The sequence below is a fragment of the Cydia fagiglandana genome, chromosome 2, assembly GCF_963556715.1.
Source record: "Cydia fagiglandana chromosome 2, ilCydFagi1.1, whole genome shotgun sequence".
Lineage (NCBI taxonomy): Eukaryota > Metazoa > Arthropoda > Insecta > Lepidoptera > Tortricidae > Cydia > Cydia fagiglandana.
Genome location: NC_085933.1, coordinates 962,355 through 987,222, shown reverse-complemented (window position 1 = coordinate 987,222; position 24,868 = coordinate 962,355). Strand labels below are relative to the sequence as shown.

The following is a 24,868-nucleotide window of genomic DNA, read 5'->3' as shown; positions in this document are numbered from 1 at the left end:
GATGCACCGGATATCCGGTTACTATCCGGTATCCGGCCTATCCGGCCATTATTGTGTTTAAAGTTTCTATTATTTTACTATTCGGCCGGTATGGTGACCTACTATCCGGCCGGATACCGGATAGTAACATTGCATGATTTCAGAGTAAACATAATTGGATTTAAGAAACAATCACGGTCATAATCGTACTTGTCGAGGACTAATTGGAGGTTTGATATGTTATTTACTTTTTATATATTTTGTCTATGTTTTATGGTATTTTGTTTTACCTTTTCTTTTTTACACTAGTTGTCATTAAATGCTGATTGAAAGCCCAGCTTTTTCGTTTGCTCCCAAATTTTAGCTATCGAAGTGTAAATTGTCCTGGATTCCGGGACAGTACTTGTTTATTATTTTAAAACAATTTAATCATTCCACTGAATTGCACGCGCACTCATTTCGAACCTAGAAATGAGTCCGCGCGAACGTTTACTAGGAAACAGGTCAAACCTGCAGAATGCGCACCTGAAAAACCGAAACGTAGGTATAGTTCCGTTGGCCGAATATTCGGCGGTCGGATACCGGATATTCGGCCGATGGTCAGGCCGATGGTCAGGCCGAATATCCGGTATCCGGCCAAACAACTATCCGTTGCATCTCTAGTGAGTATTTTATATGCTCAGGGTTGGAATGAAGATGATAATTGATAAAAACTGTCCTACGATTCCTACGCCCTTCCCCGGGCTTCAAATTATCTCCATAACAAATTACATCTTTATCGGTTTAGCTGTTTAGTCGGTTTAAGCGTGGAGGAGTAACATAAGACAGACATTTCGATAATTTCTGTTCTAGCTTCTTAAGCTCCGTCAAAACACATCCGATTTTATTTTCTATCGGTAGTAAAAACTTCTTAACCACTTTTTCTAAAGCGTCGACCGTGGACTTTGCCATAATTAACTTAAAATAAAATAAAATAAATAATTAACTTTTTATTTAATTTTAACCGCGCGAGCACTTGCAACTTGCAAGTGTTGCTTGTCGGACAACCGACGTACGCCGCGTTCTTTTGCATTTATAATATTACTAGTAGTAGGTATGGGGTTAAATATGAATAGGTTATGTTTGGCACCAAATGAACGTGAAAAGGCTCAGCGAATAATTATTGGCTATGTTTTGTACGTGTTGAGACATTACTGTCACAAATTAGATGTATGTAAAAATTACGTATTCATTGCGTTAAATATTATCGTAGTATTATTTGTCTCTTTCATTCAATTAACAAAACATTTTTACGATTCTCTACCAAGCCTAAACCGAAACCGGAATGCATATGGTTATTTAAACATGTTCTGGATTTCCTGTGATAAATTATAGTGAATGTAGGAAAGAGGTACTTACTTGTAAATTTAGCATTCTATCCGTTTCTGTTCAAGGTGGGACATGATATGGAATATTAAAGGCTTGTGTAACTCTCTCGCTTTGGTATCCTCACGTACAGTTGACACCACTTTAGCAATACGTTGTAAAGTGTACTAGGCCAGTACGTGTATTCCTTAATTTTTAACTGTCAGTCAAAAAGGTTTTCAGTTTGACTTGTTACCTCAAAACCTTCGTTATTTGCAAAGCGAATTAATTATTTTTTGAAGATTTAACCTAAATGATAACATTTTTGTGAGATATGTACTTTCATTGTAATTTTAATGGTTTGATATATTCTTGCTATTTATCTATAACTTTCATATGTACATACATCGTAGTGTATCGTAGCGTGGTCAGAGTCAAGCAAAATAAACAATGAGTCTGCCAACTTTACATCATATTACAAATTTCAAATAGGAATCCATATTCATATTTCTGTGATCCGAGCACGGCACACACAAGGGATAGTAGCTAAATTACTCGTATTAATCTATAACACAAAATTGATACGAAAAAAATCTCTTCTTCGGCAGTAGGTTAAGTTAAAATTAACGAAATCACAAACAGTAGGTAACTAGTGTAACTACCAATAAAAAGCTATGAATGACCTTTTTACTAGTTATTGCTAAAAAGTTATGACAACTAGCAATTGTCAAATACGGATGTCGAATTCCGTTGTAAGATATTGACATAATACTTAACGTGTATAATAACTTAGTTCAATTATATAGTGACAATAACATACTAATTGATTTACAATTCCATGAATATCATGACGTCACTTACGTTACCATAAGATAATGTGTTAATGAAAACATATAAGACAAAAATATTGAGGCAATCTGTGACTACGAGAATTACATAGTTTTTAATCCAAATATGAAGCAATGAGGACAAATCAGGAACTGATAGGAATCGCAAGTCAAGTGCCGCTTTTTAATATAATTTAGTATATTTGAAAATCACGAAACATACTCGTACCTAATTTAACAACTCTTTTTTTTTCAGCAAACACGCATTGCCCCCAACTCCCTCCCATACCACCTACTCCAGTCAGAGGTGGAGGGGGTCCACGTGAAGGCATACCTCTTCAATGTCACCAACCCCGTGGAGTTCCTGAGCGGGAGGGACCATAAGATGAAGATGCAGGAGATCGGCCCTTTTAGCTACAAGTGAGAGGTTATTGTTAAGTTAGAGCGACGCCGCCATTTTGTATGTTATTTAAATAACACATAACCTTAAACATGTATAGGCAATGACAAATTGATAGGCATCTTGATCATCAAAATTAATTAGGTAGTTTTTAAGATTTAAAATAATAAGTATGTATATCACATAGAAAATTGTGCATCGAAAACCACTCTGCTTTCTGATTGACGTTGCTAAGTTAGCCCTCCGCGTTATGAGTGAACAACTACAAAAAGGCAATAAGACACTGACAAATAAATAGTCATTACATATATCATTAAAATGAATCAAGTAGTTTATAAGATTCACAAGAATAAATGTATCAGAAAATTATGCGTCGAAAACCACGCTGCTCGCGGATTGACGTTGTTAAGTTAGCCCACGGGGTTATGAGTATGAGTGTAAAATAGTCAGGGATAGAGGGGGTCCAATTGAAGGCGTACCTCCTTAAAGGGACCGTAACATGAAGATGCAGGAGATCGACCCTTTTAGCTACAAATGAGAGGTTATTGTTAAGCTAGTGTAATAAATATTAAAAAAAAATCCAAATAAACTGTTCATGGCTGCAAAACAGTAAAAAACCATTTAAGTATCTGAAAATTTATATTCTGTGACAGCTCATATGGTTCTCTTTTATTTTTAAATTAACTGTCGCCATTATCTATTAAAAAAACACACTCACATAGAGTACGAATACTAGTTAGAAACTTGCATCAAAAACTACTCTGAGCGCGGGTTGTAAGTAGTCAAATAGTCCTTTGCGTGATGACCACCTATCTTTTTAAAATAGTGAAAACGCGTTTTAACTAAGGTAATAAGGAAAATTTGTTGTAGTTTGGAGAAAACCGTAACTTAAATAGGTTTAAAATGTTTAATTCTTTACAGAGAACTTCGCTCCAACGATGATTTAGAGCTGGACCTAGAAGAAGGTGTGGTGCGATACACGCCCAACGTGAATGTAGAGTTCGTTCCTGAGGAGTCTATCGGACGCCCAGAGGACATCAATGTCACCATACCTAACATTGCTATGCTGGTGAGGAAATATGATTTTTTACACATTGGTGGCGGTGGCTAACAAGCATACAATCCGCCTATAAGTACCTAAATTCTTACAGTCCCTTTAAATCTCTGTATACATCCTGGTTGAAGAACCTTGTACTGCCTTCTGAGAAGACCAGCTCGAAACGTTCGCGAAAGAAAACTCCTTTGAAAACTGTGCGCAATTATTATTATACCAGTAGAGTAGGCAAAGTATAGAGCCACGACAGAGACCGCGGACTAGATAAAGTACGTATCTTTTTCAAATTATGAAAAGGTAGTTTATCTCGCGACCGAGATACTGTCGTAGCGCTTCTGTGTGAAAAAAGCGGCCAAGTGCGAGTCGGACTCGCCCATGAAGGGTTCCGTAACAGCAAGTAACACAATAAAATTGCGGTTTACGGTTTATGACGTATTAAAAAAAAACTACTTACCAAATCTTTTTCAAACCAATTTTCGGTGGAAGTTTGCATGGTAATGTATATCATATATTTTCTTTAGTTTTATCATACTCTTATTTTAGAAGTTACAGGGGGGGGGACACACATTTTACAACTTTGGAAGTGTCTCTCGCGCAAACTATTCAGTTTAGAAGAAAATGATATTAGAAACCTCAATATCATTTTTGAAGACCTATCCATAGATACCCCACACGTATGGGTTTAATGAAAAAAAAATTTTTGAGTTTCAGTTCTATGTATGAGGAACCCTAAAAATTTATTGTTTTTTTTCTATTTTTGTATGAAAATCTTAATGCGGTTTACAGAATACATCTACTTACCAAGTTTCAACAATATAGTGCTTATAGTTTCGGAACAAAGTGGCTGTGACATACGGACGGACAGACAGACAGACAGACAGACAGACAGACATGACTAATCTATAAGGGTTCCGTTTTTTGCCATTTGGCTACGGAACCCTAAAAAGAACGCTTTACAGATGGCCTCGAAGTTTCGGATTCGACCAAACACACAAATATAGTTGTTAATATTATATTATATATACTTTGATAACTTTTCCTCCTCAGAGCATGACGGCCATGATGTCCTCATACCCATTCTGGACGCGGTTCGGCTACAACGCCTTGCAGAAACAGGTCGACTCACGAGCGATCATAACTGGTAAGTAATATAGCATACTTATACCCTTTGCCCACGAATTCGTCCGTAAAAAACTTCCAATCCTTAGAACTTCTGTAGGAATTTTAAGCCCTCATTGGTGGAATTATGTAGTCTTCCTCTTCTTATGGTGCGATATCCTATCGGATGTCGGCGATCATCATGCGAAAGTTTTCTCTGTTATTTGCCGTTTTTGAAAGAGTGGCGGCGTCCTTGGTACCGGTCCAATCCTTAATATTATTGCTCCATGTTGTTCTAGGTCTTCCTAAACCTTCTATTTTGCCTTCCATTATATTTCTTAGTGTATGTCGTATTTACTATTTCTGTAGATGTGGCCGAAGTAGGCTATTTTTCTTCTTTTTTATGATAAAGTAAAATTAAGTAACTAAACGTTAACATGAAGTTATATTAAATGTATTAAATGTTGCAGTCCCGGCACACGAGTACTTGTGGGGGTACGACGAAGCCCTCATCACCGTGGGGAACACGTTCATGCCCGGATGGATACACTTCTCCAAGATGGGGATCATGGACAGGGTACGTAAGTAAAAAGAGTCAGAAATGAAACACGGTTTAATGCCAAAACTTTCAATCTGACCTTCAAATGTAAGACACAGACATATTAAATATAGGTATGTATTTTACATACTCACGTATTTTACATCGAAAAATGCTCGACATGTTTCACTCCGTACCGAGGAGTTTCGTCAGGTGTCCAATAAAGAGTGTATTGTATTATATATAATAATAATAATACGGTAGCTTGGGCCTTGCCCCGCTGCTGGCGGCACCCTAGGTTAGGTTTTTTATAATGTGTTTATATGTATTTTTTCTCAAACATGCAATAGAATATTGAGGTTATGTTCCTTATAATAGGCTGCGAAGTATGACGTTTCAGGTGCGGCTAGGACAAGAGGTAGATAATGGAATTTCATACAAATCTTGCAGGCCTAGGCCGGCAAAGTCCTCTTTTTTAATTTCCATTTCACAGATATTTGTGCCACAGCATCGTGGCATTCAGCCATTAAAAAAAACTAGTGGCAGTATTTGCTTTATGGTTCGTAATGACACTCTGCCACTACGCCTATAAAAAAAAACAAAAAACAATGTATGCTATAATTTGCAGTTTTATTTGTATAAAATCAACATGAACATAATAAAATATAATACATTATTAGCCAAATTCTATAATTTTAACTACACAAATAAAAACATTTAAAATATTTCATATAAACCTTAGCGGTAAAAGGGTCTACTCAAACACGCTTAGTTATTTTTTTTTAATTGTTATATTTTTTAAAAATGTTCATTCTGTATTTCTGTTTTATTGGATTTATGGTGCGTTGTTGATTTTTTTACTTTAATACGAGTTCCGACAAAATAATGAAATTAATATTAATTGTAATCGTAGGAGTTGGAATTGGCAGCGTAAGCAGAATTGATTTTAAATAACTTATTGCCTCTGCCGCCAAGTCAAAGACGAAGTAGGTATGTATATGGCTGCTTATGGCAATTTTATTATTTGAGAAACTAAGAAAAATGGCTTAAAGTTTATTAGAAACAGTTTTGTGGCATATTTTAAAGAAATGAAAGTAACTACAAAATCGTCAACACTGTGGAAATTATACTTATTTACTCCATACATAAAGCAACGATGTATATGAAACATGATATCAACATGAAAGACTATGTAAACTTATGTGACGAAAACGACAATCAGGCGGATACTAGGCGAAAAAATCAAAGATACATGAAAATATACGGGAAGTAAAAATCCACGACTCGTGTAAAACATACGCGTGATAAGTGTTAGTTATATTTTGGGTGTAGTTTACTTTTAGTTGTTTCTATAATTAAAACTTGGGTTTCGTGGATTTTTTATTTTATTTATTTCATTACATGTTTGAGAAAAGCACTATACATACCTCGGCGGGAAATGGGGTTGCCCGCGCTCAGACCTATCCGGCCTCGCTTCGCTCGGCCGTCTATATGTCTTCGGCCGGCAACCCCTTTCGTCCCGGCCTCTGTAGTAATGTACTATTATTGTTTTGCAAGTGTTTTTGTATTTTACTTTTATATTCATATTATAAAAATACCTAATCTGATGGAAAATAAATAAAGAGAATAATAATAAATTCTTTGTTTTTCAGCTATACGACAAGACGGTCCCGAATCGGCTTGTAGTTGGTGCAAGAGATGCTGATAAGTTTGAGATTAAGTCCTTGAACGGAGTCAGTGGACTACGGCCCTGGGGGTACGAGGATAATACGACCAGGTAAGGAATTTCACTAACTGGGCCGATTATTATTTTGTTTGTAGTTGATTTTTTTCATCATTCTGGTGAAGAATAGATAGAGTTCCCTGTTCTGAATAATATAAGCACAAATTCAACGTAAGTCCACATATACATGTCCATGTTTCAAAAGCTTCCACTCAGTTACGAAATCAAAAGGTATGTAAATTATATACATTTTTTGGGACAAGTTTTGCTTTCGTATTTTATCCTCATATCCCTCTTTCAGAACAAAATGCAACACCTTCATCAATGCATACGAGGGCGTGGCTTACCCGGACGACATGACCCCTGACAAGGAAATCCGGATCTTCCGGAACGTTCTGTGCCGGTTCCTGGAGCTGGACTACCAGGTAAGGTTATCAGGCATCAGGAAATTTTTAAAATTTCAGAAATTAGGTGATTTTATTTGTCAGCACTTCGAATTGATCATGTCAGGAGTTTTATATAAATAAAAAAATAATTAACAGTAATAGGAAAAATTAATAAACTAAAGTAGATATTAATAGGGCACCTAGATATATGTATAATAAAAAGAGGGACTAGGTGCTTGAAGCCGGGTTCGCAACGGTGTCTTAAGCTTAGTGTAGTTATCATTATCTAGCAGTTTTGACGGTCAGAAAGTGCACATAATTTTCTGAAGTTTGAGCGTCTAGTACTTACTTACTCAGGGCACTGGGCCACCATGGAACCGAAAAGTCAGAATCTTTGACTATGTATACCTACATCAGGAATATCGTCTGTAAGTAATTTAGACATTTATCCTTTTCAGGAGCAAATCACCATGGACTTCGGAGCTGATGCGTTGGTGTACAAGATCAGCAACCGGACGTATTCACCAGGGAAGGACAACGAGTGCCTCTGTGGCAAGGGGATCTGCATGGACGGACTGTCGGATCTCTCGCCGTGTTTTTATGGTGAGTTTTGATGACTTCGAAAGGATGTAGCAAGATACTCGTAGCCTTTCAAAATTTGCCCCCAAAGCTTTGAGTTCTGAACTAAGGTGCTGGTACTAGTTCTCGAAATGCTAAAGTCCAATAGAAGACACTGTGCTATCACCTCTATTGACAATGATTTACGTTTCAAGATGACATGTACTGGGACTGCGTCGTCGTATTACCAGATGATGACCTATAAGTAGAAAAACCGTCATACAAAATTTTACAGAAAAATAGGTAAAAAACTCGAAAAATGTTACCTACTTATCATGAATGTTTTTAACATAACATCATAATAATATAATAATCATACAATCATTGAAAGGTGTATGTGAAGTCCCCAATCCGCATTGGGCTAGCGTGGGGACTATAGCCCAAAACCCTCTCGTGCTTGAGAGGAGGCCTGTGCCCAGCAGTGGGACGTATTTAGGCTAAATTATTATTATTTATTTTATACAATAATTTAAGGGTTAATTCAACCTGAGTCACCTGAGTCTCAATACGACTCAGTTTGGCCTACAAGCATGAAACTCCATCGCCTTTCCAGGTCTGCCTCTCGCCATGTCCAACGCGCACTTTCTAAACGCGCCTCCTGAAATGTACGAGCGGATCGATGGCCTTCAACCGGACGAGGCCAAGCACGGAGGACGGTTTCTCATTGAACCGGTAAGGATCAATCAGTTCTGAATAATCCATACTATATTCAACTTTGACCTTTTGATTTTTTTGACCATGAACTCCCATAAGGCCTTAAAATACGGCCAAAGTGGTAAAATGTTGAGCATTGAAATGAAAGATCTCTCCTTCTTCATCTCCTTCAATGCTTTCTTAAATGTTTATATGTCGTATCAGGCTGTCAAGGAAAAAGCCAAGGAAAGAAATACTTGGAGATCGCTTCACCGACAAGAGCGCAGCTCTTAAATTTCGATAACGATGTTTGTATTTTCACTCATGAGAAAGGAAAATATTCATGATGAATAACTAGGATACCAATCCAAGGACCTCCAGATTTGTAGACAGGGACCGACAAGGCTAGGAAAAGTCATTAACATTTACTTTCATGTTTTGGGATTTTGTGTACGCAGCATTAAATAAAAATATTTATCATATTTGCAGCAAATCGGAGCCGTAATAGAGACGGAGTTCACAGTGCAGGTGAACATCGTGATGGGAGATGTCAGCTTCAATGATGAGGCCAAAGCCATGTCCGGCATGGTTGTGCCGGTTGGATACTTTAAAATTGTAAGTATTTAAGAAAACAGGGCTGGATGTTACACCCTACCCTATCCAGGGAGAAAATGAATTCGTGACTTTGGTTACGGCCACTTGACAACCAAGAAATTCCAAGCGCTGCCCTTAGATCGATCATTTAGTATATATGGAGATGGATGAAGAAGTTCTTAAATAGGCGTGATAAAGGACAATTGGTGGAAAAACTTCCTATCTCCTAGAAGATAACATAGGATCATCATCATCTTTATGTCATCCAAAAACTTTGCAAGATGGCCGGTCTTCAAGAAGGTTTCCCCATGCAGCATTTCCAAAAATGTTGTTGTAAAAAATGATCTTTAAGCTAAAACTTTGGCAAATTCTTGTCACTCTGTAAGTACAGATTCAAGGCAAGCTAACTGTCTTCGTTCTTAATTCGGTTATTATATATTTTTATTTTGCTACACCAGAAAACGTTAGGTCATAACAATATTAACAGACGTTGTGTCTATTGCAGATACTCCCAGCTCTGCCTGAACACACCAAAGATCAGCTCAATCTCATGTATAAGACTGGACCTGCCATCTTCTTAGCGGTCGAGATATCACTGTACATCCTCGGCACCCTTCTCATAACCTATTCCTTCGTCCAAGTCTGCAGAACGTGGCTCTGCGCTGATGAAAGAGCTATTGAGTACCAGACCCCGAGTGATGAGAAGAAAGCGACGATACTGTGCGTCCCGTTGATGGACTTTGATTCTAAAAGCAATAGTTTCTTGTGATAAGTCTAGTTGAGGACCCAGCTGTGTCATCATCATTAGACAACGAATGTAATGCGTTTAGACAGCGAACATCGAAAATCGAATTTTCGTTGTCTGCTTTTCTATCGCTCTTGCATTAGGTAATAGAGATACCGAAATTTCGATTTTCGAAGTTCGGAGTTAAGGCCTCAGTAGGCAGGGAACCTTATGGGTGAAATAGGTGAAAGTAAAGTTGAACAAAACTATTAAATTTTCGGCAAATCATGAAAAAATTTAGCGACAACTCAAAGAAAGTTGAATATAAGTGAACTTTTATATTTTGTCGAATGAAAGGATAAGGTGGTTGTATTGCCTCACTGCGCATAATTGCCGTAACTGTAATTAACCAAGCAAAGCAGAGGCAAATCTGACATATTCCGTGTACAGCAAATTTGCATAGGGCTGTAATAAAGCTTGAGACTATTATACTTATATTTTTTTACAGGTGGGACTGAAACAGGAGCAAATATTTAAACGAGTAGAATTCTTAAGTAATTAAGTGATTTAAACACAATAAAATTGTGAAATTTTTTGCTCGTGTTTTAGACCATCCCGTATATTAGGCATAGTTTATACGTTGATAGGTGCTAGCCGTAGCATATAATTATGATAATCATAAAGGTGCGTTTTAATGTTTGTCAGCAAGCAAGTCACGGCATGTGACTTGCCACACATGGTAACTGATGTGCTATCGAAAAGTTTCATAAATTGCGAAATTTTGATATCTAGATAATATTTTAGAAATCTTTGGAAACTTTCCGCAAGTTGCATAAATAAAAACGCACCAAAATATTTAAAATGTACCTAATACAGGGTTACACCGTTTTGCTCAAGCAGTGATATTTTGCACTAGAATAAATAAGAGTATTTAAGTCATTTGTAAATTTAATTTTAATTTACAAGGGGAAATGCGTTTAAGGATTTTAAGTATTTAATACTGATCCATTTAGGTTATTTTAGGGTGTATTCCTATCTGTCCCCGTCCCACGTGATCAAGGTGGGGACAGATGGGAATACACATTTAGAAATAAATATTACTGTGATACGTGGAGGCACGTAAAACATACTTACCTAATATTTATATAGGTACTTAAATTGAGCAATTTTTTGTGTTCATTAATAGACTTTTATTATATTACCACCTATAGATTATCTTAAATAATCCAAATAAATATGATATCTATAGTTTGTCAAAGGACTGTCTCATTTGAATGATAGATAGAGATAATCATACTATCTTTGTCTTGCACTAGTACCCAGAAGAAAAGGTTGAGTGTAGTTTTCCTGGTTCTTACTGACTGACAAATTGGTTTGACCAACTATATATTTGCCATTATCACAAATGTTTAATAAAAAAAATATATTTAATTCTATTGCAGATTGTGTTTAAGTTGTTTAACGACATTGATAAATTTCACATAATTGCCAATTTCTTGCGAAAAATATAAGTATGCTTTTCTATATTTTGATTGATATTTTATCGATTGTTGAATAAATGTTCTATTTTACTTACTTAGTAATTAAATACGAATTCGTAAATATTATTTTCAATACGTCCTCACACTCCATGTAAATATTATAAGTAGGTAGATAATTTTTTTGGTTTCGGATTTATATAAATTATATTTTATACAATTTTAAAAATAATATGTTGAAAATAAAAAAAGGAACAAAGGTACAAAAATAAGCTATTGTAAATAAAAAAATTATAATATGAAAATTACACCTTTCCTTTACAAAACCTTTTTCGCGATAGATAAGTCGCTGGCCCAATATTACAGGGTTCTATGTTACATTAAATTTTCAAGACAGTTGTTGAAATTCAACTTAATGTCACTATGACAATGTTCAAATTTCAGTACGATAAAAGTGAAACTTAGAACTTTGTAATATTGGGCCAGCGAAGTGTCAATATTGCGATTAATTTAGAAAAAAGAATATTTATTTACTTTATATACCGACAAATTGCAATTGAAGATTTTTTTCCTTTTGAACGCCATCTGTTAAACCCGAGAAAGTTACGCGCATTGCGCACGCGCACGCCGCACGCCATAAGCTAGCAAATGTCCAAGGTTACTTTAATACCGTACGGTGCTATAGCTGACTCCACGGGCACGACTTCTTACGGCGCCTTTAAAGGTTCTTGGCGTTCAAAGAGTTAAATATTTTAACTTACAACCTGGCCTTCTGTCCTTTACAAATTTCCAAAATATTTCGGTGTCGGAGTACTTCAAAAAATATAAAATTAGCCCAGTCAGTTTTCACCAAAATTTTCTACGAATACCATCGCCCACACTGTCAACTATACCTACATCATTATGCCTTTTGTAATAAGGTCCACCGATGCATGTACAGTTAGGAGTGTTGCTGTTTGTACACTACTCACGTAAAAAACTTAGCAACTCCCTGTTTTAAGCATGCCTCTTTTTTGGTCTTCTCACATGTATCAGACTTCTATGACGCCCATAATAATCGAAATCTCTAGAACTACTGTCACTGTCCGTGTCCGTGTCCGTGTAATAATCACTATCATCTGTCTCATCACTAGAGCTATATTGATGTTTGCACTTATACTTCTTCCTGTCTTTCTTGATCAGTCTTTGTATATCCTTGAGCGGGGGATGGTCGTGTTCCACTGGCTCGAAGAATGTTCTCGCGTGGACCACGATTGGTGCTTGTGGTGGTGGCGGATACATAAGTGGCATAGGTGGTACAGGCGGTACAGGGATCAGAGGGTAAGGGCAGTTGTCAAAGCAACCAGCCGCGGTACAGCAAGGCTTCATAGCTTCATCAGGTTTTTTTGTAGATGTAGTGTTTTCAACAGTATTGTTTAAATTTGGTTTATGGAGATTCGATTGCATATATTGTTGTATTAGCAGCTGATTGTAATCAAAAGGTAATCCATTTACTGACAAACTTTGGAAGTCAAAGTTTGGTAAAAATATTTGGTTGAGGAACACTGCGTAAAGTATAGAGCGCATTTTGGTAATGGTGAAAGCTGAATTGATTCATACTTTGATATAAGGAAACTTTGTGTACGTAATCAGTGATTGTTCATTGAAATTGAAATCTATAGAAGGTAATTATGTAAGGTAACTCATTGTTATACAAGTTCCAGGCCAGGTGCATACATCGGAGTGGAAAAGGAGCAGCTATTTGAAACGATTTTTATTTTGTGGGGGTGATAGTTCCTAATATAGTTAAGCGCAATCTCACAGTAGGTATGTCCCAAAAATTCTTTACGAAAATATCGTACCTACGTTTTCGTAGCTCAACAAAAAATTGCATAAATGTCGACATTGTTTTCGGGATAAGTTTTGTTTTCATATTTATTCCGCTCAGAAGTAGGAATCCCTAAAATTAGTTAGTGAGCTTTCATCGAAATCTATAGCAAAATAAAAATAGAACGGGGTCCATTTTAGGATCCCGTACCCGAACTACCCACAAGCGCCAAAGAGAACTCTTACTAAAGACTCCACTCTCTCTTACCTTATACCTATACCTTATACCTTACCTATTACCTATTACCTATTAGTATACCTTATACCTATTACCTACCTACATACTTACGTAATAGGTAGACTATGCATTTTTACAGAGAACAGTGTAATAACAAAAAATAATAATAAAAATTAATTTATATAAATATAAAAGTATAACATTTACAAACAAGAAGAGAAACTTGATTTTATTACCTGTTTATATCGCAATACTAAAAACGCACTTGGTCGGTTCAATTCCAACACTTATCTTCTATAAAATATTGTAATTATTGAACAACATCAAAAGATACTGTAAGGTTAGTAATTTTCTTGTTTGGCGGCGGACTGAATATGACAGTTCTACTATCTTTCCCACCGACCGCAGATCTTCGACCACTTTTAGGATATTCAACGCTTTTTGATCTATCTGTCTCCATCCCCATCAAATGCGCAGCATCATTCTCGCTAATCTTTTTCTGAAACTTCACTTTACCTTGCTTGCTTATGTAGGATATCATCGGTTTTACAAGCTTCGTTTTAGGATATTCAACGCTTTTTGATCTATCTGTTTCCGTCCCCATCAAATGCGCAGCATCATTCTCGCTAATCTTTTTCTGAAACTTCACTTTACCTTGCTTGCTTATGTAGGATAACATCGGTTTTACAAGCTTCGTTTTATCTACAACTGTCCCTGTATCATCACTCGTTTCAAAACTTCTAGCGTTCTTTCGGTAGTTACTTGAGTGTCTTTTGCTTTTTTTGATTTTTCGGTTTGTTCTGCGATGCCAATATTCGTCAGAATCAGTATTTGTGTCGGAGGAAATGTCTGAAGAATGTAAAGAATATGAAGAATCACTAGTTTCGCTCGAGCTCTTCGAATCAATGGGTACTCTTCGCGGCGGACGTCTGAAAGGTGGCAAGGGGAAGATGAAAACAGGACCTGGAGCGGGAGGTAGCATAGGATACATAGGCATGGGTGCGGGTACCATGGGCATGGGTGCTGGTACCATAGGAATGGGTGGCGGTGGTCTAGGAGGCTCAGGCCTCGGAGTATCGCCATTACTTTTACATCTGCACCTCTGATGACACGGAGAGCAAAACGAGTAAAACGCAGGTGTACAGCTTGGAGCGCAAATGCACGGTGGACAGGGAGGACATTGCTTTGGCCTCGGTTTGTCAGCGCAGAAGCTTGGAGGAGGCGCTTGTGGTAACATGAAAGGCATGGGAAATCCAAAAGGTAAAGGAAATGCAATTGCACACTTCTCATCACCGTCATTCGGTGCTTCGGTTGTCGTGGTAGTAGTAGTGGTTCTCCTCGTCACTATAACAGGGACTGGGACAGGGTAGGGTACTGGGACTGGTACGGGTGGCGGCGGTGGCGCCATCATGACCATGGGCGGTGGAGGTGGAGCTGGTTGAAACATTGGCATGGGCATCGCAAATTGTACGTTTACTGTCCGCATAGCAACTAAGAATATGATTGCCGATATCCATGGTCTCTGTAACAAGACATTAAAAGTCGGTTCTGGTTACCAAGTCTGAACTATGTTTAATCTTGCTACATACACCACTAATATTGAAAAGTACAATATTTTTGTGCAGCTGTATCTTAAGATTTTAATAGTCCTGAAATACATGTCCTATATTAAAGAATTTAAAGATAAATTTACCAGTTCTCAGTGCCTCTAGCCTAGCCGGTTCGATTCCGGCCTCGGCCACTGGAGGACTTGGTCACTTTTTCTGTAGTTAATGACACCTATGTTAGTTTATATCTATTCAAATATCAAAATCTTACACTGTCCATTTTGTAGCACTGATTATTATAGAAAATATTCAGTAATCGATGGATTTTAAGGCAGCTCAAGTGATCTATGAATTGAACACACGGATACATTTTGGTACCAATAGTTATATGAGTTTATAACATTGAATTTATATGTAAAATACAGGCACCTTACCACTGTATGGGGTTGTGTAACACAGCTATTCAATATTCGCGTCAGCCATAAAATGTAATTTTTCGATTTACATAATGTTCATGCATTAAAAAACGAATGTCAGTTTTTATTCTTTGAAAATCTTGACTATGATAACAACAACCATAAGGAGACTGGTTTAGTAGAATACTTATACGTTTTTATAAAATTATTATTTAGTTAAGTACTTACAAACGTGTCGGAAGCTGATGTTGCTTGAAGACAATATTCGATGATATATTTTTTATTCAGATTATGATGATTATTTGATGAGATTTATTAAAATCGTTCTGATTGCGTTAAATCTTAAAATATGATGCTAACATCAATGTATAGATTATGCATAGTGACGGGACGTCTATTGAACTCAAATCCCAGTTGTACAATTTTCATTGAGCTCAAAGTGAAAAGAAAAAGTCGTATGCAAAGTTAGAAAACGGCCTATCTACTAAAAGTTTTGAGGCGCCGCCACTGCACTGTTATGGAGAGTTATTTTATTTGGGTCATACTCATACACATATTATAGTAGGTAGGTATGCTTACACATTCGTGTCTTTCCTGTAGACATCACAATGTTAAGGGAATCTAAAGCAAAATTTTATGCTGCACCCATACAAACGGAATATTTAATTCAGTAGGTACTTGAGACTCAAATATAAGGGAAAGGGTTTTAAGTCTTAACTTAAACTATGCTTAAACTACTTACCATGGTGATCGAATCCTACTCCTAAATGAAATCTGACCATCTGCGTGAATGTCCACTGAACTACTGAACGTTATCAGAGTTTGACTCGTTCATTTTTATCAGGAACAATGAAAATGGTGAATGACGATGCGGCCGAATTCAAAAGATTCTCGAGGACGAGTACATAATTGAAATGCATCTAAAGTTTGTGCGGAAAGAGAAGAGTCGTGAAATGTAGGGGAGCCCATATATTACATTCTACGACTCTTCTCTATCCACTCAGACCCTAACCGATACTCTCATGAGAAAAAAACCTAATAGCTTTTTTTAACCTTTCAGAGTGTGGTGGTCAAAAATCGTGGGTTAAAATCTCGGTGGTGCTATAAAACAAAATATCGCTCTCGAAAAAAATGCAATAACATAGACTCCTGAGTCCCAGTCATTTATTGCAGTTTCCAATTTGGAGCCTTCTTTTATTCCATTATAGTTCCAAATTCGATTTGATTTTGTCCTTATAAAAGGACATCTTAGGAGGATAGGCAATATAACTTGTTCCGGATCCTTATTATACACAGAGAAGAGGTTTCATTGATAAATCAAGAGACCTTTTATTTGGAAAGCCTATTTTTTGTTGCTGTAATGCTCATCCTGGTTCCGAGGCGAATATTAATGTTATAAAATTTAATTTGAGACTTCGTTATACTTAAGTAAACTATGACCCCCTGAACTAAACACTTTGCGCCTTCTTATATACCCTACTTAACGTTCGAAATAACACAATCGTCATGTATATAAATACAATATTTTATTTACAACTATATATAAAAGTACAAAATGATCTATAAATACATTACATCTACACATGTATATTACTGTTGCTGTTTATTTTTCATGCCTTGTTGTATTTCTTTTTGACGGGCTTTTCTTTGTCGTACTTGAATATTTTTAATTACTTCTTTATGATCTGCCTCTTTCGACCAGTCTTTAGTATTAACATTTTTATTAGGCCTCGTCTCTTCTTCAATTGGGCCATATTTATTGTTTGTCTCTTGTGGTCCATTTACAGTACCTGTTTCTTCATTAGGTCCTTTATTATCACCTAACCAATCCTTTGCTTCATCTTTTGAAATCGATTTTTCAAATATAACAAATCCATCTTTACTAACATATTGTAGAACAGGCGTTAGATAGTCCTGTTTTCTAGCATACCTAATTTTCTTATGTCTCCTCATAGACCTGCGGTTCTTCCAATTCCAATGTTTTCTGTCAGAGTCACTTGAATCAGTGTCAGAACTTGAGCTTGTATCGGTGTCCGAGTCATCAAAGTGAGAGTGTGGGCGATCATGGTGATGATGTGATTTCTTGATAATCTTGACTTTCCTCTTGTAGGGTCCAGAAGGCTTTCTTGTATCTCTTCTAGGATCCTTATAAGCTGGATCAGGAGAGTAGAAAGGCATAACAATGACTGGAAGTTTGGCAGATGGAGGACCACCGAGCATTGGCATGCCCATGGGCATTCCAGGTAAACCCATAGGCATGGGACCCATGGGTAGTGGTGGACTCATTCCCGTGGGCATTGGAGGTATTCCCATAGGCAGTGGTGGAGGGAAGGGAGCAGGCAGAGGTTTTTCCGGTCTAGGGGCAGGATTCCCTGGAATTGCTGGTGGGCCAGGCATGAAAGGAGGAAACTGAGGAGGCAAGGGTGGTGCCTGGAAAGGCTGGCTGGTCATCTTGCAGTGCATTGGTAGAGTTTGAGGGAGGAATTGGAAGTTGGTCGGACATGGTGGCAGTTCAGGCTCAGGGTCTTTGGCGAAGACTGCCGTGAAGCTTACCAGTATTACGTAGGAGCGCAGTTTCCTGGCCATTTTAATCTGTAAAAAGAGGATATAACTTATGAAATGTGGCGTGAAGAATTTGATGATTTTTTCATTATTTTGTACGTCATTTCCCAGTGGGGTGATGACAATCTGGTCACGTTCAATGCCTCCAAAACGCAGGCGTGTCTATTTTCCGCAAAACGGAGTCCATTCGACCTGACTCCTTCTTTCCGGGGTGCATCTGTACCTATTACCGACAGCCTGGAACTCCTCGGCATGGAGCTGAGTTCAGTCCTCGGCTTCGGCAGCTTCATTGAGTCTAAAGCACAAACTGCGGCCAGAAAGCTGGGCGTCCTAAATAAGGTGAAGCGATACTTCACACCTGGACAGCTTCTAACACTTTACAAAGCTCAAGTCCGGTCGTGTATGGAGTATTGCAGCCACCTGTGGGATGGCTCAGCTAAATACCAACTCGCCGCTTTGGACTCAGTGGAGCGCAGAGCCAGGAGGATGATTGGCGACAAGAAGCTAACGGCTAAGCTTCAGACTTTGGCCCATCGGCGGAAAGTCGCCAGCCTGTCGGTATTCTACAGGTTGCACTTCGGGGAGTGTGCCCAAGAGCTACACGAGCTCATTCCACCGTCCCCATTCTACCATCGGACTTTTAGACGCACGGCCGGTTTCCATCCTTACTTGGTAGATATTCCGCCAATTCGCACTAAGCGCTTTGCTTCTACTTTCCTTATGCGCACTGCCAAGGAATGGAATTCCTTGCCGGCGTCTATATTTCCGTGCTCTTATAACCCGGCAACCTTCAAATCAAGAGTGAACAGGCACCTTCTGGGCGAGCTCGCTCCATCGTAGGCCACGTCTACGCCTCGGCTAGTCTGTGGCCATGAGTAAACCCATGCATAATAAAAAAAAAAAAAAAAACGTATTTCACTTTCTACTGGCATTACATACCTACTTAATTACTTATGTAAACTATTTTCAAAGTGCACAAATGATGCCAGACACACAGAATAATGACAAAATATACCAGAGTTTAAAATACCATGATAATGAACTACTAAAGGTTTTCAAACATACCTTATCAATACCATTAAAATCGAGACGACTTTTTTTCACACCTAACTTAAGACTCGTCTATTTATCCCAAATTGCTCTCTCCAAAGCGTTTCTTGAAATGCGTATATGCAAGGAGCCGCTTTTATGTAAATCAAAAATCATGAGGCCAGGTGGCCAGGGGACAATAAGTCGATAACGTAAGATTTACATAATCAAGCATACAATGTGCTTATTGTCGATTTGACTTACGTAAATCGGGATTATAGGATCTGTAAGTGTACGAATGTACGATATAGACTTATATAGACTGACTTAGTCATGTCATTTACAAAACTGCCTAGGAAACCAGCATAACTTTGACCGATACATGATGGTAGCTGCTACAATTAAGTCTAGGTGTCTATGCTCAGTTAATACACGTTTGTTGTTTCGTGAATACTCATATACGTCTTAGGTTTAAGACGAATGAATATGTATGTTTGTATACAGGCATGTTACATATGAACTTACATAATAATCTCATTGTGTCGAGTTAAAATTACGCTATTTAACAGCATGTAAAATCGGTTTTTCGTAGTCGCGTCTGAATTTTGATTGACTTCGCTAGTTCTTGCCGCACAGTATTTGATATAAGATATAGTTATATATGACAACTATAATATTCATTAAAATATCAAGGTATGTACTGTATATATAGCCTATCTCATGGCCTATCTGTTTAAGTTTTGTTTCATTAGGTATATCTGTAGATATTCTTAAACATCTTCTCATTTTCAAAATTATGATATTGTACCTACACAAGGTGAAGCGTCAAACATCAAGGCCTTAAAGTAAAAACCACTACCTATTTTCAGATGAACCTCCACCATGTCACTCTATTCATGACACTCCACGTGATCCACACGAAAGCCCAGTTCCCAATGCAGTTCCCTTCAGCAATGCCCATGCCAATGGGCATGCCACCCATGCCAATGCAAATGCCAATCGTCGGCCCGCCACAACTGCCAAGCGTCGTAATGCCATACCATTCCCGCACAGCCGATAAATTTAGAGAGAAACCAAGGAAGCCAAAAAGGCCAAAGAAAAAGAAAAAACCAAAAAAGAATCGTTATGAATCTGAATCCCATTCTGACAGTTCTGATGATAGTGGTTCTACGTCTGGGTCTGAAAGTCTTGAAATTAATCATACCCGTAGATCTAATCACAAGAGAAGACGCGAGGTCCTCACGCCTGTGGTGTCTTACGTGACCAATGATGGATATGTGATATATCAGAAAAAGATAAAGAAGGATCGGGCTAAGGACTGGTTGGAGTTGGGAAAGAACTCGGATCCTAATGCGCTGGAAATCAAGGATAGTGAGAGTGATGAGGTTGAGGGGAAGGCTTCGGTTCGGAAGCGTCGTTTTAAGTCGCGTCGCTCACAGCGCGGCGATTGAGTACCTGCAGGCTACAATTTAACTACTAAGGCTTTCTTTCCACTGAGGCAAAGAGCTAGGAGATGTGCGGGAATCAAGTGAATCAACCAATAAAATTGATTGTAATCCACATATTTTCTCCGCTTCGCTGGATTACAACCTAAGATGCTATTGATTGATTTCTGCGCGCCTCCTCTTATCTCCGCCTCAATGAAAAGCGCGCCAGACTTACAACTAGGTACTAAAGCTATAGTGTAAATAAATTGATAAAAGCGTACGTTAATGTAAATTTGATATATTTGTATAAAGTATATGATTGTTTCAGATGTGTTTTAATTTAAGTAAATTCTTCCATTTAAGTATTTAATTTACTAATTAACGATTCCGAGTAAAGAAATCCCAGGGAAAAGAAGTTTGATAAAAATTAAAGAAAATATTTGGGTATACCTCAGGGTGTATCGTAAAAGGCCCAAGGAAAAATGCAAAATATATAATATAGGAGTTGGAAAACCTTTCAAAATTTTCGACCAAAGCTACAGTCGTTCTGGTTCTTATTGCCTATACGACTTACATAAATATCTAGTGTAGGTATACATTAAGTAGGCTAGCGTCTTTGTGTGATTTAGGACCTATTATGAATTGTGTTAGTATGTGTTACGTAGAACCTGCGATTTTCTTCGCAACACGGGTTTTAGCGCAGTCTTTGTTCGTTGAAGTTTAACAACACACCTGCAGGTATGTAAACTTATATTAATTGATTTACCTACTTACGTATTATCTTTATTAGAAATTGTAAAATTAAAGTTGAGTTGAGTTATTCATCTATTAATTATCTAATTGATTAACCCAGGTGGCTATTATATTAAAACCCGGATCCAAGGGCCTAGCCAAGAAGACAATCGTTTACGTCGTAGCGAACGAAACGCCTCTCTCTCCCTATCGCACTAATATGGAAGAGTGATAGAGTCTTGGCTTGGCCCCAGATATGTGTAGGTACTGAGCGGCTACCGCGAAAACCGAAATTCGCAAATTGCGGGGATCTTTCTCTTTTACTCCAACGAAGGCGTAATTAGAGTGACAGAGAAAAATCCCCGCAATTTGCGAACTTAGATTTTCGGGGTTATAGCACTGATACCTACTTGTTTAGTACGCTAGTATTTGCCTTGCGTATGCGTTGTAGTGGTCTAAAGGCTTTAATATTTAAACACATCCACGTCGGCGTCGGTAATATGAAATAGTTATTTGTTTTACAAGGGGGCAAAGTTGTTGTTTAACCGCTCGTGCTAATATTGATACCCGAGCAAGCGAAAGATTTCAAAATTGAACCACGAGCGTAGCGAGTGGTTCGAAAAATGGAATCTTGAGCTTGAGCGTTGCGAGGGTGTCAAAGCACGAGGGTTAAACAAAATTTGTCCCTGAGTGAAACACAAAATTTTTCACCACACCAACCCGAAGCAAATATTAAATGTAAAATATCAAACAAAATCAAATCCAAATGAATGTTATTAAATATTTATCATCCTAAATCATCATTTAAAAGTCAATTCTATCAGCAAACTTAAAAAAAAAACTTATAATTTGCATTTGATTTCTTTACCTCACATGTGAATAAAATCCAACTTTACTATCAGTTTTTGAAGTGCAAAGTAAGCCTTTCCGAGCTGGTGTGGTGAAAAAGCTATTTAATAAGCGTGCAATGCATAGGTGTACTTACATTTGTGGTTTTCAGGCTATGTTTCTGATACTTCTTACTATCACAACGACGGGGGTAGTCTTCACCAGCGCTCAGCATTGGCCGCATGTTCAACAACAGAACTACGCTGCATTGCCACAAACTCCATATTACCCGTTCCAGCAAGGCCAACCATATCCAGGCATGCTACCGTATGGGCAAGAGTGGATGCAAGCCAGTCCACAAAAACCACCTTGGCCCTTTAGAGCAGGGTATCTGTACGGTCCGCCGGGACATAGGGCTCCTTTATTTTTTGCTTCGTAGATTAGGCATTATATAGGCAATTTGTAGTTTTAGTAATTATTGATAAAAATAAATACTATAAAGTTGAATGACAGTTCGGTTAATGTTTGAATAATTTGCTATAAAAAATGTTTTAAACCTTTTTTACAGAAAAATACAGCTTCTTGTTGTCATATTGTCTATGATTACTGTCTATGGTATGTACAGAAATGTTGCCAGGAAATAAAATAAACGGATGTCTTACAAAATCTGTAATTGTGATTGAGTTATTTTACTGAAGCATTTTTAATTAATATATCGAATAGAGTGGTATAACTAAAAATCTGGTTGTAATGAAAATACATTCCACCATATAAGATTCACAGCTGTGGGGGAACAACTAATGTAAAAGCTTATAATTTAGTTATTAATATATTCAGGTCTTTAATCTTTATGTTAACTATGTTTATATATACTTCTTGGTATTTATTCCCTTTAAATTTGTGATATTTTTATAAAAGTTAAATTGGGCATGGGGGGCAAATTTACTGTCCTATTTACCTCAAAATTCAAGATATTTTACAAAACAGTATGGCAACACGATAACCCTGAAACGTCAATGTCAAAATAATCAAATCAAGACAAATAGACCACAAATAGACCAAAAAATACGTGTCGGCAGTCGGTGTCGCGTTAGTCGAAGTGATAACATTATCCGTGTTTTCTGTATTTTTTGTGTAATATGAAGTGTTTTTTACCGGTTCCATAACAATAGTCGCTTCTGACAATGCACGGATACGTTCGCAAGCTACACAATTTCTCTTAAAGTGCGTTCTGTGTGTGAAAATCGGAGTCATGTTATAGTGCCGTGTTTTTTAACTTTAGGGAAAAAACATGGATGTGTCTTTAGATAAGGATTGGAAAAGCAAGCTTGGATTTCAAATTAACTTCAAATCGGATTCCGAAGAAGACCCGTAAGTGTAGTTTTATTTGATTTAATGTAATTGAGTGGTTTAGGTTTAATCGTAGCTGATACGCAGTTATCAGTTGGTTTCGAGAGTTTTATGGGTTGCTAATAATCTAATGGAGTGGTTATACGGCCAAGTTCAGAGTGGAGTTTACGACTACAATTAAGCTGAGATAGCATAGCATTTCTGTTTTATGTTGTGTACCTATGGAATTATTTTATACCTAGTTTATTGTGTTTATATGCTTTTACAAAGGTTTTTGAGGATTTGATGCACTTTGCAACACACTTGTAAAATTGTTTTGTTACTTTTAGGTGGATTAGATACAAAAAATTAATAATCATCATAATCATAATCATAATCATACGTGTTGGATCTGTGTCCCCACGCAAGCCTATCAAAAAACCGGGATTATAGGCCCGTGATATCCAAAAGGAGATACAAAATCATAATCATAATCATTTATTGTATAATATTAATATTACATGTCACTTATTTACAAACAATATTGAATAAAATTAATTAATAATATAGGCGATAATCATTAATATAATTAATTATACTCTAGGTATAAACTCATAATTTAAGTTTTAAATATTCGTCAATACTGTAAAATGTGTGTTCGAGAAGCCAACTTTTTAATTTATTTTTAAAACAAGCTAGAGACGGAGCCGAGGTGATTGACACTGGCAACTTGTTATATACAGTCGGGCACATCACGCGAGTTAGCTTCCCCGATCTCGCGAGTCGTCGCTTTACCGGCAACAGCATGTTCGGGTGACGAAGCTCGCGGGCTGAATCAGCGCGTTTTTTAAAATGGCACATATTTTTATAAGCATAGGTGGCAATCTGTAATATTATTACTGACGGCACGGTTACCAAGCCAACCAAGCTCCTTGAAGTAGGTCCTTACGGAGGTGTCTTGAGACAGCTGCATCACCGCGCGCACGGCTCTTTTTTGGAGTCGGAATGCTCGTTGCCAGTCCGTGGCGCGCCCCCACAGCTCTGTGCCGTACTGCAGAAGCGAGTGGATGGTTGCAAAGTAGCACGTCCGTACTACATGCCTCGGCACGACTCGACCGAGGCGGCGCAGTGCGAAGCATGCTCCGCCTAGCTTCCCACATAGCTTATCTACATGGGGAGCCCAGGACAGCTTCCGGTCTACTTCGAACCCCAAGAATGTGGTAGATTCTACCTGCTCCAAACATACGCCGCCAGCTTGAACCTTTAGTGATCTCGGTGTGCGGCCACCGACTTGAAAATGGATAAAATGAGTCTTGGTTAAATTGAGCGCTAGGCCGTTCAGACTAAACCACCGAGATAACTGGTTCGCGGCGTCGTTGAGACAGGTCTCCAGGTCATCCAAATTTGGCGCCGTTATAACACCTGCAACATCATCTGCATACATTAGAATGAATAATGAAGGTACATTAATCAATCAATAAAGTGTAACACCCTATAATCCTCACCTCCCCTCACCAAAGTTTATAGAGTTAGATGGTTGGACCAAGATAAGTCTGCA

At 37.8% G+C, this 24,868-nt stretch overlaps 5 protein-coding genes across 7 annotated transcripts in view; 3 read left to right on the top strand and 2 right to left on the bottom strand.

The window, feature by feature from the left end:
- The window catches only part of LOC134673879 (scavenger receptor class B member 1-like), a 353,882-nt gene extending 342,145 nt beyond the window's left edge, over nt 1-11,737 (top strand). Inside the window, exons 4-13 of the mRNA XM_063531937.1 lie at nt 2,407-2,570; nt 3,472-3,619; nt 4,652-4,745; nt 5,173-5,279; nt 6,893-7,017; nt 7,265-7,388; nt 7,808-7,952; nt 8,521-8,639; nt 9,090-9,215; nt 9,700-11,737. Coding sequence (XP_063388007.1) covers nt 2,407-2,570; nt 3,472-3,619; nt 4,652-4,745; nt 5,173-5,279; nt 6,893-7,017; nt 7,265-7,388; nt 7,808-7,952; nt 8,521-8,639; nt 9,090-9,215; nt 9,700-9,963 — 1,416 coding nt within the window. The 3' untranslated portion in view covers nt 9,964-11,737. The remainder of the gene's footprint in view (nt 1-2,406; nt 2,571-3,471; nt 3,620-4,651; nt 4,746-5,172; nt 5,280-6,892; nt 7,018-7,264; nt 7,389-7,807; nt 7,953-8,520; nt 8,640-9,089; nt 9,216-9,699) is intronic.
- Nucleotides 11,738-13,599: 1,862 nt separating this feature from the next.
- On the bottom strand, nt 13,600-16,274 carry LOC134674002 (uncharacterized). Of its 3 annotated transcripts, XM_063532069.1 has the most exons (3): nt 15,259-15,405; nt 14,095-14,962; nt 13,600-13,956 (listed from the first exon to the last, which is right to left on the bottom strand). In XM_063532069.1, exons 1-3 carry the CDS (start codon nt 15,355-15,357, stop codon nt 13,751-13,753), a joined length of 1,173 nt encoding a protein of 390 aa, XP_063388139.1. In that variant the 5' UTR covers nt 15,358-15,405; the 3' UTR covers nt 13,600-13,750. The 3 variants fall into 3 exon arrangements, with proteins under 3 accessions (XP_063388139.1, XP_063388133.1, XP_063388130.1); XM_063532063.1 differs by lacking the exon at nt 15,259-15,405 and adding an exon at nt 16,146-16,274 and having other exon boundaries at nt 13,600-14,962; XM_063532060.1 differs by having other exon boundaries at nt 13,600-14,962.
- A 643-nt stretch (nt 16,275-16,917) lies between these two features.
- On the bottom strand, nt 16,918-19,172 carry LOC134674049 (ribonuclease 3-like). Its single transcript, XM_063532102.1, has 2 exons — nt 19,031-19,172; nt 16,918-17,995 (listed from the first exon to the last, which is right to left on the bottom strand). Exon 2 carries the CDS (start codon nt 17,987-17,989, stop codon nt 16,994-16,996), a length of 996 nt encoding a protein of 331 aa, XP_063388172.1. The 5' UTR covers nt 17,990-17,995; nt 19,031-19,172; the 3' UTR covers nt 16,918-16,993.
- Nucleotides 19,173-19,482: 310 nt separating this feature from the next.
- On the top strand, nt 19,483-20,484 carry LOC134679561 (uncharacterized). Its single transcript, XM_063538517.1, has 2 exons — nt 19,483-19,687; nt 19,864-20,484. Exon 2 carries the CDS (start codon nt 19,864-19,866, stop codon nt 20,443-20,445), a length of 582 nt encoding a protein of 193 aa, XP_063394587.1. The 5' UTR covers nt 19,483-19,687; the 3' UTR covers nt 20,446-20,484.
- Nucleotides 20,485-23,048: 2,564 nt separating this feature from the next.
- Nucleotides 23,049-24,868, top strand: part of LOC134672197 (uncharacterized) — a 50,062-nt gene continuing 48,242 nt past the window's right edge. Inside the window, exon 1 of the mRNA XM_063530101.1 lies at nt 23,049-23,352. Coding sequence (XP_063386171.1) covers nt 23,273-23,352 — 80 coding nt within the window. The 5' untranslated portion in view covers nt 23,049-23,272. The remainder of the gene's footprint in view (nt 23,353-24,868) is intronic.

Bases quoted from the DNA above. Each gene is read 5' to 3' on its own strand.
- LOC134674002 (XM_063532060.1), bottom strand. From the start codon at position 15,357: ATGTATCCGTGTGTTCAATTCATAGATCACTTGAGCTGCCTTAAAATC. The intron at 14,963-15,258 runs GTAAGATTTTGA...GTCTTGTTACAG, and splicing joins AGTGCTACAAAATGGACAGT to AGACCATGGATATCGGCAAT.
- LOC134679561 (XM_063538517.1), top strand. From the start codon at position 19,864: ATGAACCTCCACCATGTCACTCTATTCATGACACTCCACGTGATCCAC.
- LOC134674049 (XM_063532102.1), bottom strand. From the start codon at position 17,989: ATGGCCAGGAAACTGCGCTCCTACGTAATACTGGTAAGCTTCACGGCA.